The 14531-nt window shown below is 42.4% G+C and overlaps 1 protein-coding gene across 3 annotated transcripts in view; it reads left to right on the top strand.

The window, feature by feature from the left end:
• ADAMTSL1 (ADAMTS like 1) overlaps positions 1-14531 on the top strand; it is an 877457-nt gene that overhangs the window by 784923 nt on the left and 78003 nt on the right. For all 3 annotated transcript variants that reach the window (XM_058695258.1, XM_058695257.1, XM_058695259.1), the window contains one exon: positions 8823-8951. In XM_058695258.1, coding sequence (XP_058551241.1) covers positions 8823-8951 — 129 coding nt within the window. The remainder of the gene's footprint in view (positions 1-8822; positions 8952-14531) is intronic.

Genomic DNA, 14531 nt, shown 5'->3' with positions numbered 1-14531 from the left:
GCATTTCTTATGGCATTGTTTGGATAGTCTCATTTATTACAAGACATCATCCATTGATTAAATCTGGGCTGAATACAGTTTGCTTTGTTTTAGATATTGAAAGTATGTGACATTTGTAACACCTCATTGCTGAATAATCTTTTCATTAGTGGGTGTCACTACCTTCTTCACCTTTCTCCTGAATTGAGATTTTGGGGCCACTGTGGCTATCACAGCTGGCTTCCTGAACTGTACTGCAGGGGTCCCCAGCAAGTCAGCCTAGCATACGCAGTCTCATTTCTCTGCAAGTAGATGCTTTCTGGGGTCTCCAACAAGACCAATCCCGGGGTGACTTTTAAGCTCTCTGTGTCTGTCCAGATGCTGACGGCAGTTTCGGGAGAATCCATCGTATTTAAATTTCTTCTTTTTGTAATTATCCTGAAACCTTCACAGTTTTTCAAAATTGAAACAGTTGAGTTCCTTCTCACTAACAGATTTGATCCTTCTCTTTTTTCTTGTTCATTTCCTCTTTATTTTCTTTAAACTTGCTTTCTTCTTAGTTTACCAGAAGTTCCCAACACCGTCACAGCATTTCCTCCCATTTTGCAGATCTGATGCCGATGATCGCTAACATTTATTCAAACCTCATACTGTGCTAAGGAATCCTTCTAACAGCTTTACATACATTAATGTGTCTATTCTTCTCTGCAGTCATAGAAGTAGAAAACCAAGGCACAAGGAGATTCAATAACTTGCCTAAGGTCACTCTTCAGTGATGGAGTCCAGACACCTGATGTGTGGGCTGCCCCTTCTCGTGCCCATGCCCACTGTAGACATCACTAGTTTATCATGCTTTTTTTTTTTTTTTTTTTTTTTTTTTTGCTGCTCAGTCCTCATGCACGTTACCCAGAGTCCATACCTGAATGGTACCCTAGGAGGACTCTGCCAATCGCTAGTTCAGGCTTCAGAATCTCAAACCTATGTGCCGTTGACACATCCGTTCTGGAGCTCTCAGGTAGTCTCTAAACCCACCGCCCACAGTTCCCATTTCTGTCACTGCCCTGTACCACAGTCATCTTCAACATGTCCCATTCTGCCTGGGAATGAACGTACATGCACATTTCCCAGCATAGATTGCCTCCAGCTACACAGTAAGAACCTCAAGTCTTTGAAGTATGATTCACTTTTGATGGCTCACAATAGTAAAGAACCATTTTCAAATGATGTTTGTGACTCATAAGGTTAGGAGAATTGAAAGAAGGACCCATTTGATTCATTCAATGAGTTAACAGATATTCACTAAGCCTGGATTAATTAGCACTTGCTAACTACTGTAACAAAAAAAAAAAAAACAACCCGCAAATATATGATGGCTAAATATGATAGACTGTTTCTTGTTCACATAAAGTCTGAAATAAATCATTGCTCAGGATGGATTTCGAAGGTAGGGCCAAGAAGTGGTATTCTCGCGTTCCATCAGCTAGAACTTGGTACCTTGCTCACACCTAACTGCAAAGAGGCTGAGAAGTGACCTAGCTGTGTGACTGAGAAGAAGAAAGGAGTTGGTTAGTAGTAAATCTGCCTCAGCCGGAGCTTCTAAAATGGAAGGCATCATGCTGTTAAAAACAAAGTTCCTATTAGCAGAGGCCTGGACTTGGGCCCTGAGAAAAAGTTACTCACAATGCTCTCTGTTCTTGGCTGCACTCAAAAAACAAACCTTCCATCTCCTCTGGCTCCTCTCTCAATCACCTTTATACTGGGCCAAAGATATTTTTCAGCACATATGTTCAGATTTTTTCCCATTGGGTTTTGATTTTACCCAGAGCCACACATGCGGGAAAGAGGCATGAGCCAGAACCTAGGCTACACCCAGGAATGTATTTCTGAGCATTTGCTCCTGGGGCTGCTCACTTATCCATACCTGTCTCTCCATTGCTCATCCTTCAGGGTAAGGACAGTGCCTGGGTGGCCGAACTCCTCTGCTGTAGAGGCATCACAAGGTAGCACACCATTGGATACCGACACACGGGTTTAGCTGTGCCTCACGTTCACCCTGTGACAAGGGCTGCCCTTGCTTATCACTAGTGAGGCTCTATCTCCCCTCTTCCACATGACTTCTAACAGGAACCATGATCCAACAGCTAAGGGGTATGAGATCTGAACTGAGCAAAAACGATTCCTTTCATGCTGCTGTTTCTAGGTCTGACTCTCGGACGGGCTTGATTCCTCATATTAGGCCCAGTAAATGGAAACACTTGCCTTTGTTTCCACTTCTTTGTTTCTCTTAGGCATGTATAACTAGGCTTAATCTCCTTCTTTCTCGCTCTTAGTCAGCTGTAAGAGAAATGCATAGATTAAAGGAAAGCCTAATCTATAAACCCTATCGGTTTACATCAGTGAGTGTGAATTTACTCTGCTGGCTGATGCTGACTTGAAGAAGGGAAGAGCTGCCAGCAGCATGTGCCCACCAGCCCGACAGCCCAGGTACCCCTCACACTGCAGAGGCCCTGCCGTCACGGCCCAAGTCCCGTGGGACTTTTCTGTTTTGCCTACTGTGAAAGCCATTCTGAGTACAGCATGCCATGACTTTTGTTTTTGAGCATCGTCTTAGCACAAACATTTAATTTATCATCTCACTCCCTCTGTGTATCTCTAGTCTTTTTTTTCATTTTAATTAACTTCCATAATTAAAAGTCATACTCAGGGGTGCCTGGGTGGCTCAGTCAGTTGAGCGTCCGACTTCGGCTCAGGTCATGATCTTGCAGTTTGTGAGGTCGAGCCCTGTGTCGGGCTCTGTGCTGACAGCTTAGGGCCTGGAGCCTGCTTCGGATTCTGTGTCTCCCTCTCTCTACCCCTTCCCCGCTCATGCTCTGTCTCTCTCTGTCTCTCAAAGATGAATAAACATTTAAAAAAAATTTTTTCAAGTCAAACTCATTAACGTGAATATAATCAGACACAAACCTAGGCATGGCATCGCTTAGCAGCACTCACTTATTAGGTCATCATCCAGATGATCTAGAATAGGTTCATGTTGTTGCTGCTGGTGGTGCTGTTGTTGTTGTTGTTGTTGTTGTTGTTAGCTGACCATTAAAATCAAGGTCCAACTTGAAATTTTCAAATAGGAACTAGCAAAGGTCTCTTAAAAGAAATCTTTCCAACTCACCAGAATCAGAGAAATCAGTTACAGAAAAACCAGAAGAGTGTAATTTGTTGATTTTCAAACCTGGCTGTGTATCAGAATTACCTATGAACTTGTTGAAAATGGAGATTATAGCTTCCATTCCAGGACAGAAAACTTTATCAGAAGTCTGAACTCTGTCACTGGCGAAGCTTCTCCTGTATACTGGAATGGCATGGTTATGCACACTGGATGAATCTGTTTCCTTGGGAACCACGGTAGAGTAAATCAAAGGGGACCTAAAACCATCTCACGGTTGCCTTACTCTTGGGGTAGGGAGAAACTTTGTGTCCCAAGTCAAAGTTGTTGCCCTGTGTGCTGGTTTTAAACCACCTAAGATTCAAATTTAGCAGGTCTGGAATGGGACTCAGTAATATATACAAGCTTTTTCTAATAGATGTAAGAGGTTGATAAACATTATTTTCAGGGGCACCTGGGTATCTCAGTTGGTTAACCATCTGACTCTTAATTTTAGCTCAGGTCATGATCTCATAGTTCATGGGTTTGAGCCGCATGTGGAGCTCTGTGCTGACAGTGCGGAGGCTGCTTGGGATTCTCTCTCTCTCCTTCTCTGTCTGCCTCTCCTCTGCTCAAGCTCTCTCTCTCTCTCAAAATAAATTGATAAACATTAAAAAGAAAAAAAAGAGAAAGAAACAGTATTTTATAATTACAAATACTTGGGTAACGTGATTTGTCTTAACAATGGATCTTGAAGGTAGGGAGAAATGTACAAGTAGCCTCTGCAAATGAGAGCACCTCTAGTGACAGGACAAAAGGCCATTACTTTTGAGCAAAAACTCAATATAATTAATTAAGGGCTGGATTTAATTCAGTGACATTTGAATTTTATAGCTATACACTTGCAGCTATAAAAAAAACTTTATTATTAAAATTCCTATAGGAAAAATAACTTAGTAATTGTAAGCCTGAAACTCTCTGGTCCCTTACCTACTTTTCTCCATTGGCACCGTTGTTTTTATTGCACAGTGAGGCAATTTGTATTATAGCAGGAAGATTATGTTTTTAATAAGTACCCAGGGAGTTCTGAGACAGCCAGTCCACAGACAAGGATTGGAGATTCCGTATAACAAGCACCAGACTTTAGGTCAAAAATCTAGGTTACCCCTACTACCTGCTGCTCTGTGATCTTGGGCAATCCGTGAAGCCTCTCTGAACCTCAATTCTTTGATTACATAAAAAAAGTACTTTACCTGCCTCGGAGTTGTTACGAAAGCAAAAACAAATTCAGAATACACATAGCATACAAAACGCACACATATATTCACTTACATTCTGCATATAAATTCTGCATATAAATTCACATATATTCTGCAGCTTGTAACAGGAGGCTGTGTGACAGTGCAGGCAGGATTGATTGAGGACCTACCAATGTGCCCGGATTAGGCAGTAGGAATAAAGAAGAGAACAAGAGTGATGTGATCCCTGCTTTTATGGAGGTTACTTGGTGAGGGATGGGGACAGAGAATACACAAATAAATGATAAATTCGGATATTTCTTTGTTTATGAAGTTGGTGGTAAGAGACATAATGACTGGCCAGGGATAAAGGAATGACTGATTTAGATGGGGTGGTTAGGAAAGGTCCGAGTAGGAGATATTATTTGCACCTGAGGAACAACTGGAGAAGACAGCCATGCAGAAGTCTGTACCTAGAGGCTGTCAGGAAAAGGGAAGAGCCCTGGTACATGAGCCAATGTTTTAGGAAGAGAAAGGAAGTCAGTGTGGCCAGAGCAGTGATTGATGGGGAGTGTGGCTCCAGTGAGGTAGGAGAGGTTGACAGTTGGGCCTGAACCCATAGAGGACACGGTTGGTTGTGAAAAGGAGTTTGAAATTTTGTTTTATGTGCACTGATAAAGCACTGGATAATTTAAACTGAAGAGTTACATAATCGGATTCATGTTTGAGAAAGATCACTGTAGCTGTCACAAGAAGAGACTATAGTAACAGGTGGAAGTGAGATCAGTTAGGCTGTGCTGCAGTCCAGACAGAGAAGGTGACAACATTAGATTATAGCGACAGAGGGGCGGGTTAGACTTAAGGTATATTTGGAGTTAGAGCAGGGAGCTTTCTGCAGGTAGGGAGGTAAGGAAAATACGCTGGGATTTATTCACTGTCATTCCAGATTATTCCCCTATTATCACCCTGTGTTATTCTTGGAAACCGTCATAGTTCAAAGTCACTCATCTCCACTTCAGGTCTTACACAGTCTCGTATATATGGAGTACATACAGGTAAGATAAGGAAAAAGACCCCTAAACAGTCAAAATAAGGATGGAAGGCCTATGCACGTATTCAGAACTTACTCAAGCTTCTGCCTTGGAACATAGTTTTAATGAGCTTAACAACCTATACCCAAAGCACAGTTAAAAGGGAAGAGGAGAAGAAAGAGGACAGCTTGTAACAGGAGGCTGTGTGACAGTGCAGGCAGGAATGATGGATAAATAGATGAGGGAGAAAACATAAAGTATAAAAAGCAAGTTAAATGGCATTGTTGAGTTAGGGGTTTCTTCACAGTTAATGAAGGTACAGAAGAGGGAACAACCTTGTAGTGTCCTGCCTATTAAATGGTTAAAACAAAACTAAATCCATTTGGCTTACAAAGAAGTAAGCTTAGGGTACATAAAAAATTATTTCATGTGGACCCTTATTTCCCTGAAGTGCTTAATAAATGGTTCTTTTAATTGTATCTTGTGGCCGTGTACACAAAGTGCTGGATTTTTAGCCCCAGCTGATAAAGGCCCATTAAAATGTCACGTACACAGAACCTCTACTTCCGGGAAGGTGGCGCACATGCACTTGTCCCCATTCTTCTTGTTAAATACAATTAAAATCCATGGCGACTATACATAAACTGAAGACTCAAAGGTGGAGAGGAAAAAGCAGACTGGCTAGAGACCTTGGGGACTGTGGTACTACACAGTTGTTACCTCCTTGGGTTCTCTTTTTGCCTCCTAACTCCCAAACTCAGAGCTGAAGAAGGCAGCCATCCGCAGATGCAATGGGAACATGAAAAAAATGCCTCAACTGAAGACCTCTCTCTCTAGCCAGAGGACCAGGAAAGGGGTGGCTTAACCAGACAGAAAACTTTTGGGAAGCTCTACTTCAAAACAAAAAACCATGATTCATTGCCACCCACACCAGCAAAGGCTGAGTGGGGAACCTAGACTTCACCTCATCTGATGTGAAGTGATTGTTACTCAGTACCCCCATGGATGTGGTGTCAGAAAAGACAAATTTCATCCCCACAGGGTGAAAAAGCAGGGTAGAAAGCACATTGGGAACCTGGAATTCTACCCTCACCTTGCGACACCTTCTTTACCCTTTACTCTGGGGTGGTGTTACAGAAGGCCTCTTGGAGAGTCAGGACTTTCACCTACTACCCAACAGCACTAAGGCCCCTCCCACAGTGGAGCCAGGAGAGACCATGTGGGGAGCCAGAAGTCCCACCACTGCTCTGCTCGACAGAGGAGTCCCCCATTTGAGTGACAAAGGAGGCAGCTGGAGAATCTGGACCTCTATTTCCATTGGGTAGTAATAAGGTGGCCCTTCCCTGCTCCCCCACCTTAGTGGTTGCAGAGAAAGCCAACTAAAACAGTAGGCTTAAATAAGATCCAGATTTGCATAACGTATGAAAATGTCCAAGTATCAATTAAAAATCACTCGTCATACCCCAAACCCACTATCACCACTCTTACTCTGCATTCTTATTCAGTTCTAGCATTCTTACTCAGGGCTGGAAGCTCTATCCAGTGAAATAATGCAAGAAAAGGAAATGAAAGGCATACAGATCAGAAAGGAAGAAATAACACTATTTGCAGACAAAATGATCACCTACTTAGAAAATTATAAGAAATCCACCCACAACAAGTCCTGGAACTAACATGTAAGTTTAACAAGGTTACAGTATATACAAAAATCAGCAGTATATCTATGTACTGTCAGTGAACAGTGAAATTGAAAATACAATGTAATTTACCTTCCCTCAAAAAAAATCAAAATAATTAGGTATAAATCTAACAAAATGTATATAGAACGTGTGTGTCAGAAACCATAAAACACTGATGGAAGAAGTTAAAAGAGATCTAAATAAATAGACATACAGTGTTCGTGTATTCGAAGATTCAACATAGAATGCCAATTCTCCCCAGATTGGTACAGTGGTTTAACGTAAATACTGTCACAATACCAGTAAGAGAAAGTCTTTGCAAACCACGTATCTGACAGAGGACTAATATCTAGAATGTAAAGAACTTGCAAAACTCAACAGAAAATAATATTCCAGTTAGACACTGCTCAAATGATGCGAAGAGACATTTTACCAAAGCGGATATAAAGACAGCAAGAAAGCACGTGAAAAAATATTCAACATCAGTAGCATCAGGGAAATGGGAACTCAAACCACAATGAGATATCACTGCACACCTATCAGAATGGCTAAAATTAAAACTAATGGCAACACCAAATGCTGGCAAGGATGGAGGGAAACTGGATCACTCATACGTTACCGATGGGAATGTGAAATGATATAGCCACTCTGGAAAACAGTTCAGCAGTTTCTTTAAAAACTAAACATGCAACTACCGTATGCCCTAGCAATGGCACTCCTGGGCGTTTATCCCAGATGAATGAAGACTTATGTTCACACAAAGACTTGTACAGAAATATTTATAGCAGCTTTATTTAAATAGACACATCAGGAAACAACCCAGATGTCCACAACCATGGTACCATTAGAGACCCCATATAATCTCCAAAGAATTATTCTGAGTGGAAAAAAAAATTTTTTTTTAAATTAGAGTACTATAGGACTCCATTTTTATAATGTTCTTGAAATGACAAAATTTTAGAAATGGAAAAGAGATTAAGAGTTACCAAAGGATTAAGGCAGGGCTGGGGCAGCATTTGGGCTCCTTTAGTGATGGGAATGTTCTTTAGCTTAACTTATCAATGTCAATGTCCTAGTTATGATACTATAGTTTTATAAGATGTTACTATTGGGGGAATCTAGGTAAAGAGTACACAAGATTGTGTTATCTCTTACAACTGCATGTGAATGTATAATTATCTCAAAGTAAAAAAATTGATTGAAAACAAGAGGCCCTTGGGGCACCTGGGTGGCTCAGTCAGTTAAGCCTCTGACTTTTGACTTTGGCTCAGGTCATGATCTCATAATTCGTGGGATCATGCCCCATATCAGGCTCTGTGCTGACAATGCAGAGTCTACTTGGGATTCTCTCTCTGCCCCTCCCCTACTTGTGCACACGCTGTCTTTCTCTGTCTCAAAATAAATAAATAAACATTTTTTAAAGCATAAAAAATAATAAGCCTTTAAAATAGAATATATACTATCATTTATTAATTTAACGATAAAATGCACAAATCACAAATCATCCCAGCTTGTTAGATACTATTCTCCTCTTCAGATTCTTCGATCTTTGTTCTTTTTCTGACAGTTCTATGGTGGGCGAGCAGGTGGGTGGATGGCTGCTATATTGTGCAGTTACAATTTTTTCAAAGGAAAACGTGGTTAGTGGGGAAAGCCTTGGTATGCTAGTTATTCATTGTGGGTCATCCCATGTTTCAAGTGAATGACCCAAGCCCATAGCCACCATTTAGTAAAATCTCACATTCCTTCCCACTTTCAGGAAAGCCACTAGTGAAGACATCACGAGTGACAGTGATCAACACTGAGGAGCCTGCAATCACAGCTGATGTAGGAAGCACCATCAAAACAGTTCAAGGAGTGAATGTGACCATTAACTGCCAAGTTGCAGGTGAGAAATGTATTCATGTGTTAGTTCATCTGTTCAAATATTAATGGAGCCTTGTGCTAGGTCAGGGGATACAAAGATAAATACAGATTCTATTCTCAGGGACTCAGGGCTAGTAGGAAAGCTAAGGAAAGAGCCTCAGTCACCCTGAAAATGGAAAAGGCTACAGAAGTTTAGAGGAGGAAAGATGAATTCTGGCTGGGATGAGGTGGTTTCTTATTTCAGCCTTGCACACTGATAGAATGTGAACATGCAAAGATGGGGGCAAAGAGTGTTCCAAGTGAACAAAAGAGTGTGAAAAATTCATGGAAGTAAGAAAGCCCCAAGATAGAAGCAAACAGTATGTGCTTTGGTCTGGCTGGAGCCCAGAGTACAGAAATGGTGTGTAGGAGCTTAAACTTTAGGAAGGTGGGTTGTAACTACGCCATGGGAGACCTTAAATGCTTGGCCAAGGAGTTCAGAAAAAGGTGGGTGGAAAGTGACATTAAGGAGCCATACTTCCAGAAGATGAAGCCAACAGCAGTGCATAAAATGGATTGAAGATAGGAAATACTGGAACAGAGAGGCCCGTTAAGAAGCTGTCATAGTAGTTGGGGCACCTGGCTGGCTCAGTCAATAGAGCATGTGACTCTATTTCAAGGCTGTGAGTTCGAGCCCCATGTTGGGTGGAGAGATTACTTAAAAATAAAATCTTAAAAAAAAAAATGCTGTCAGAGAAGTTTAGAGAAGAGGTAATGGGGGCCTGAACTCAGGGCACTGGTGATAGAAAGGTAAAGGGTAGAGGAACATGAGAGAGATGGCAGAGGTAAGACCAGCAGGAATCTGGAGCTTACTCTCATCAAAAGTGGGTAGGAGTCATTGATGAAAACATCAATGACTGTGCTGTTAGGAGTGGTGATACAGGAATTGCCCTCCAGTTGGCCTTGCAAACCCAGAGGCCTATAGGGAACAGAAAGTCAGAGGAAAGTGGAGGAGTGGTAGACAGTAGGGGGTGGTAGTATGCTCTTTATAAAGATACTTACCTCCGATTAAAAAACAACAGGGGTGCCTGTGGCTCAGTCAGTTAAGTGTCCAACTCTTAATTTTGGCTCAGGTCATGATCTCATGGTTCATAAGTTCAAGCCCCTCATTGGGCTCTGCACTGACAGTGTGGAGCCTGCTTTGGATTCTCTCTCTCCCTCTCTCCCTGCCCCTCCCCTGCTCTCTCTTTCTCTCTCTCTCTCTCAATAAATAAACCTAAAAAAAAAAAATCCTACAAAACCCAGATGCTGATCCTCCCTTCCTGTGGACCACTACTTGGTGACATCTACCCTAAGGGTTTTCACTGCCACAATGCAGAGAAATGCATTGTACCAGGGCCCAGCTACAGTCCCCTGCTTGTTGTCCTCAGTGGCTGTACCCTTCTGTGGCACACCCAAACCCAGGTTACCCAGTCATGCTCAGTGTACACAGTGGACAGGCATTGGCACCCTGTTCTGGGGCTTTCTCGATCTCCAATCTCTACCCCATTACCAGAGGCTTTACCTCCACTTAGGATTTATGAGCCAGATAGCCCATTTTCATTTTTTTAATATAATTTATTGACAAACTGATTTCCATACAACAACTGCCCTCCTCAATGCCCATCACCCACTTTCCCCTCTCCCCCACCACCCATCAACCGTCAGTTTGTTCTCAGTATCCAAGAGTTTCTTATGGTTTGCCTCCCTCCCTCTCTGTAACTTTTTTCTTCCCTTCTCCTCCCCCCATGGTCTTCTTTTAAGTTTCTCAAGATCCACCTATGAGTGAAAACATATGGTATCTGTCTTTCTCTGCCTGACTTATTTCGCTTAGCATAATACCTTCCAGTCCCATCCATGTTGCTGCAAATGGCCAGATTTCATTCTTTCTCATTGCCAAGTAGTATTCCATTATATATATAAGCCACATCTTCTTTATCCATTTGTCAGTTGATGGACATTTAGGCTCTTCCCATAATTTGGCTAGTGTTGAAAGTGCTGCTATATAACTCTCAACAATAGCCAAATTATGGAAAGAGCCTAAATGTCCATCAACTGATGAACGGAGAAAGAAATTGTGATTTACATACACAATGGAGTACTACGTGGCAATGAGAAAGAATGAAATATGGCCCTTTGTAGCAATGTGGATGGAACTGGAGAGTGTTAAGCTAAGTGAAATAAGCCATACAGAGAAAGACAGATACCATATGTTTTCACTCTTGTGTGGATCCTGAGACACTTAACAGAAACCCATGGGGGAGGGGAAGGAAAAAAAAAAAAGAGGTTAGAGAGGGACGGAGCCAAAGCATAAGAGACTCTTAAAAACTGAGAACAAACTGAGGGTTGATGAGGGGTGGGAGGGGGGGGAGGGTGGGTGATGGGTATTGAAGAGGGCATCTTTTGGGATGAGCACTGGGTGTTGTATGGAAACCAATTTGACAATAAATTTCATATATTGAAAAAAAAAGTGCTGCTATATAAACATTGGGGTACAAGTGCCCCTATGCATCAGCACTCCTGTATCCCTTGGGGTAAATTCCTAGCAGTGCTATTATTGGGTCACAGGGTAGATCTGTTTTTAATATTTTGAGGAACCTCCACAGTTTTCCAGAGCGGCTACACCAGTTTGCATTCCCACCAACAGTGCAAGAGCAGATAACCCATTTTCAAATAGGTAGGAGGAAGATCTTACTCTAAAACATTTTGTTTCCAAACAGTGGCCAGGCTGGTTTTCTCTGAAATATTCTGGTAGCTCCAGGAAATCAGAATTATAAATCTCTGTCATCCTACATTAGCTTCTTTTTGTAAAGCTTCCCTTGGCCTGCATGTCCAACCTCATCAGCAAAACCTTCCACAGCCACACCCCTTCAGGCCCTGTAGTCCCAGAGGAAGAGTCAGATAAAACCTCTGACAGGGCTGCCCTTCGTGCAGGGACTGCTGGTGCAGGTAAGGCCTTCTGTGCAGAACCATCATTCCTCACCTGGTCACTGCGAGCACATGCCTCAGCGACAGAGCACTGACCGGAGATAAAATGGACCATGCCGGCTCTCTTCTTGATGGGTGAGGTTGGTAGGAGTAGAAGAATGGGGATCAAGGACAGCGCAACAAGGAAGTGGGCACTTAAAGGTGACTGAGAGAACCAGAATCCAGGCAAGGAAGTATTCACCATGGGGAACCGGGGGCACTGAAACCAGCTTTGGCCAATTCTTCCATGCCACCTGGTGCCCCGTCTCCCTGACTACATCCAGAGACTCACTCTTGGTGACCTTATCATGAGGTCTCAGGTCGCGCCCAGTTTTTGCCTGGCTGGGCACATTACAGTCTTTATTTTTATTTTTATTCATAGAACCGTTTGTGTTCATCATGGTTAACCAAAATGAACCTGCGTATCTCTGTCATTATGCCTTTTGTTAAATAAGATATTTATTCAGAGTGGTGGGAAAAAGACTACTTTTGATTACACAGTTGGTCTGTGAATTTGCTGGACAAAGAAATTACCCTTGAGCTGAGTCTCCAGTCAAAAGTGTTGGGACACTCAAGGGCATTAGGAATGACTTTTACTTTACTAATACAGTGGCTCTGTGGCTTTCTTAGGGTATAATTTATTGGCTATTTTATAGTCTATATTCAGAATATGACATAATTTATGTAGATTAACTTCTGTCCATACATGTTAGAGTTGTTAGCCATTTCTCATTAAATAACTTTTTGTACATATATGCGTTCAATTTGTAAGATGCAGCCTCACAAATTCTTCCCAACGCTTAAACATAAAAAATATTAAGCAGTGAGTATGATGAGCATTCTTCTTGAAAAGTGATCCAAACCACTGTACTACTCACACACTTTTTCTCTATTTGAGTTCAAAAAACTTGGTAGGAGATAAAGGGTTAGGGGAGGAGGGAGTGTTTCAGTCATTTGGGACTAGCATGTACAAAGGTCCTGAGGTAGAAAGAACAGGCTTCATCTAAAGGCGTAGAATATGGCTGGTATGGCTCTAGTACAGAGAGCAGAGAAGAAAGTAGCACGACATGTGTCTGGAGGGTGGGGGGCAGCAGGCAGGGGCTACCTCTTACATGCTCTCATAGGTTATGGTACAATTTGGGATTTTATCCTAAGAGCAAAGGAGGCTTTGCAAGAGCTTAGTGGGTAAAATCGTCAGGACTAGTGATATAGAAATAAACAGTTGAGGAATCAGTGATGGGCAGGATATTCATTAGGATAGTCCAGACTCTGAATAACGGGTCAAACACAATAGAAGCTTATCGTTGTTTAGCTAAGAGTCCAAAGAGCGGCTGCCCCACACAGTCATTCAGGGTCGTGGGATGCTGGCGGCTCTGTTATTTTCAACATATGCCTTCCAAGGTGTTCCCAGGGGTTATCTCTAACCTGTCAACCAGAACAGGGGAAAAACAAAACGTGGTAGGTGGTTGAGAAGGCTTTTGAGGGCCACACCTAGAACCAGCACGCATTGGCACTTCTCACAGTGCCTCTTTGCCATGTGGTCACTCACCGCTACAAAGGATATTGAACAGTGTAGCCTAGAGGGGTACCCAGGAAAAAGAAGAAAACAGGTTTTATGAACAGCTGCCAGTGTCTGCCACCGTCAGTGTGGAGAAGTGTGGAAGGCTGAAAACCTCCTTTCCAGACTTCGGCAGTTCTTTAGAATAATTGCCAAGGCTGCCATTTAAGTTACTGTATCCTTTCCTTTTCTTGCACCAAGCCATCAAAGAAGCTTCTAAAGTGCATCATGTCAAGGAGCACCTTGCAATGGACACCCCATCTCGAGATGCTGACAGGCTGCCAAGGACCAAGCAGCGTTCCAAATGTAACAAGCGGTTAGCAAGAATATCCTGTCTGGGATTTTAAAAAGTATTGTGGCATCACCCTACCTAGCAGCTCTGTGAAGATTAAAGGCACTAATCCTTATAATCATATCAAGTTACAACCCATTATCACCACTTTTATTGATCCTTTCAAGCCACAGGCAGGGCACTGTTTTGTTGATAAGATACGCCACGGAGGAGAAAAAGTAAAAGCAGAGTTTTTTCCCTCCGCTGTTTTAGACAGAAATCATACCAAGGGAGTCCAGAGTGTGGAGCCTGTCCAAGTAACTTGTCAACAACATAGCTTTGTATTTTGCTCTGTGGTAGAGTATATTTTCTGTCATTTTTTAGACATTTCTTTCAGTAAAATGTGTGGTCACATCACAACAGCCTAGGAAAAAAAAAAAAAAAAAATCTCCCGCAACCTGACCAGCTTCTCAACAAAAAGGGAGCTACCAAAGCCAGCACACATGGGTTCTAGAAACCTCTCCTAAGAATAACCTGGGTGTTATAGTTATAGCAGAAAGGTTAACTCTCAAAGTAGAAAGTAAGGATTTGACAGGGCAGAAACAATAGTGTAGCAATTCTGATCTTCTTTAAAGAGGCAGTCGGGTATGTTGGAAGACAGACGGGGATCTGTGACATTGAATGTAGGAGTTTGGATCTCCACCCTGCCATTTGTAGGTCACTGATTGGGGTGAGTAGGTCATGGGGTGAGGAGTAGGAAGGGACAGGGGCTCTGTCCCCTTGTAATC

The sequence above is a fragment of the Neofelis nebulosa genome, chromosome 12 (assembly GCF_028018385.1).
Source record: "Neofelis nebulosa isolate mNeoNeb1 chromosome 12, mNeoNeb1.pri, whole genome shotgun sequence".
In the NCBI taxonomy this organism is placed as follows: Eukaryota; Metazoa; Chordata; class Mammalia; order Carnivora; family Felidae; genus Neofelis; species Neofelis nebulosa.
Note: the sequence above shows the minus strand (reverse complement) of the source record. Positions and strands in the feature narration are given on the sequence as shown.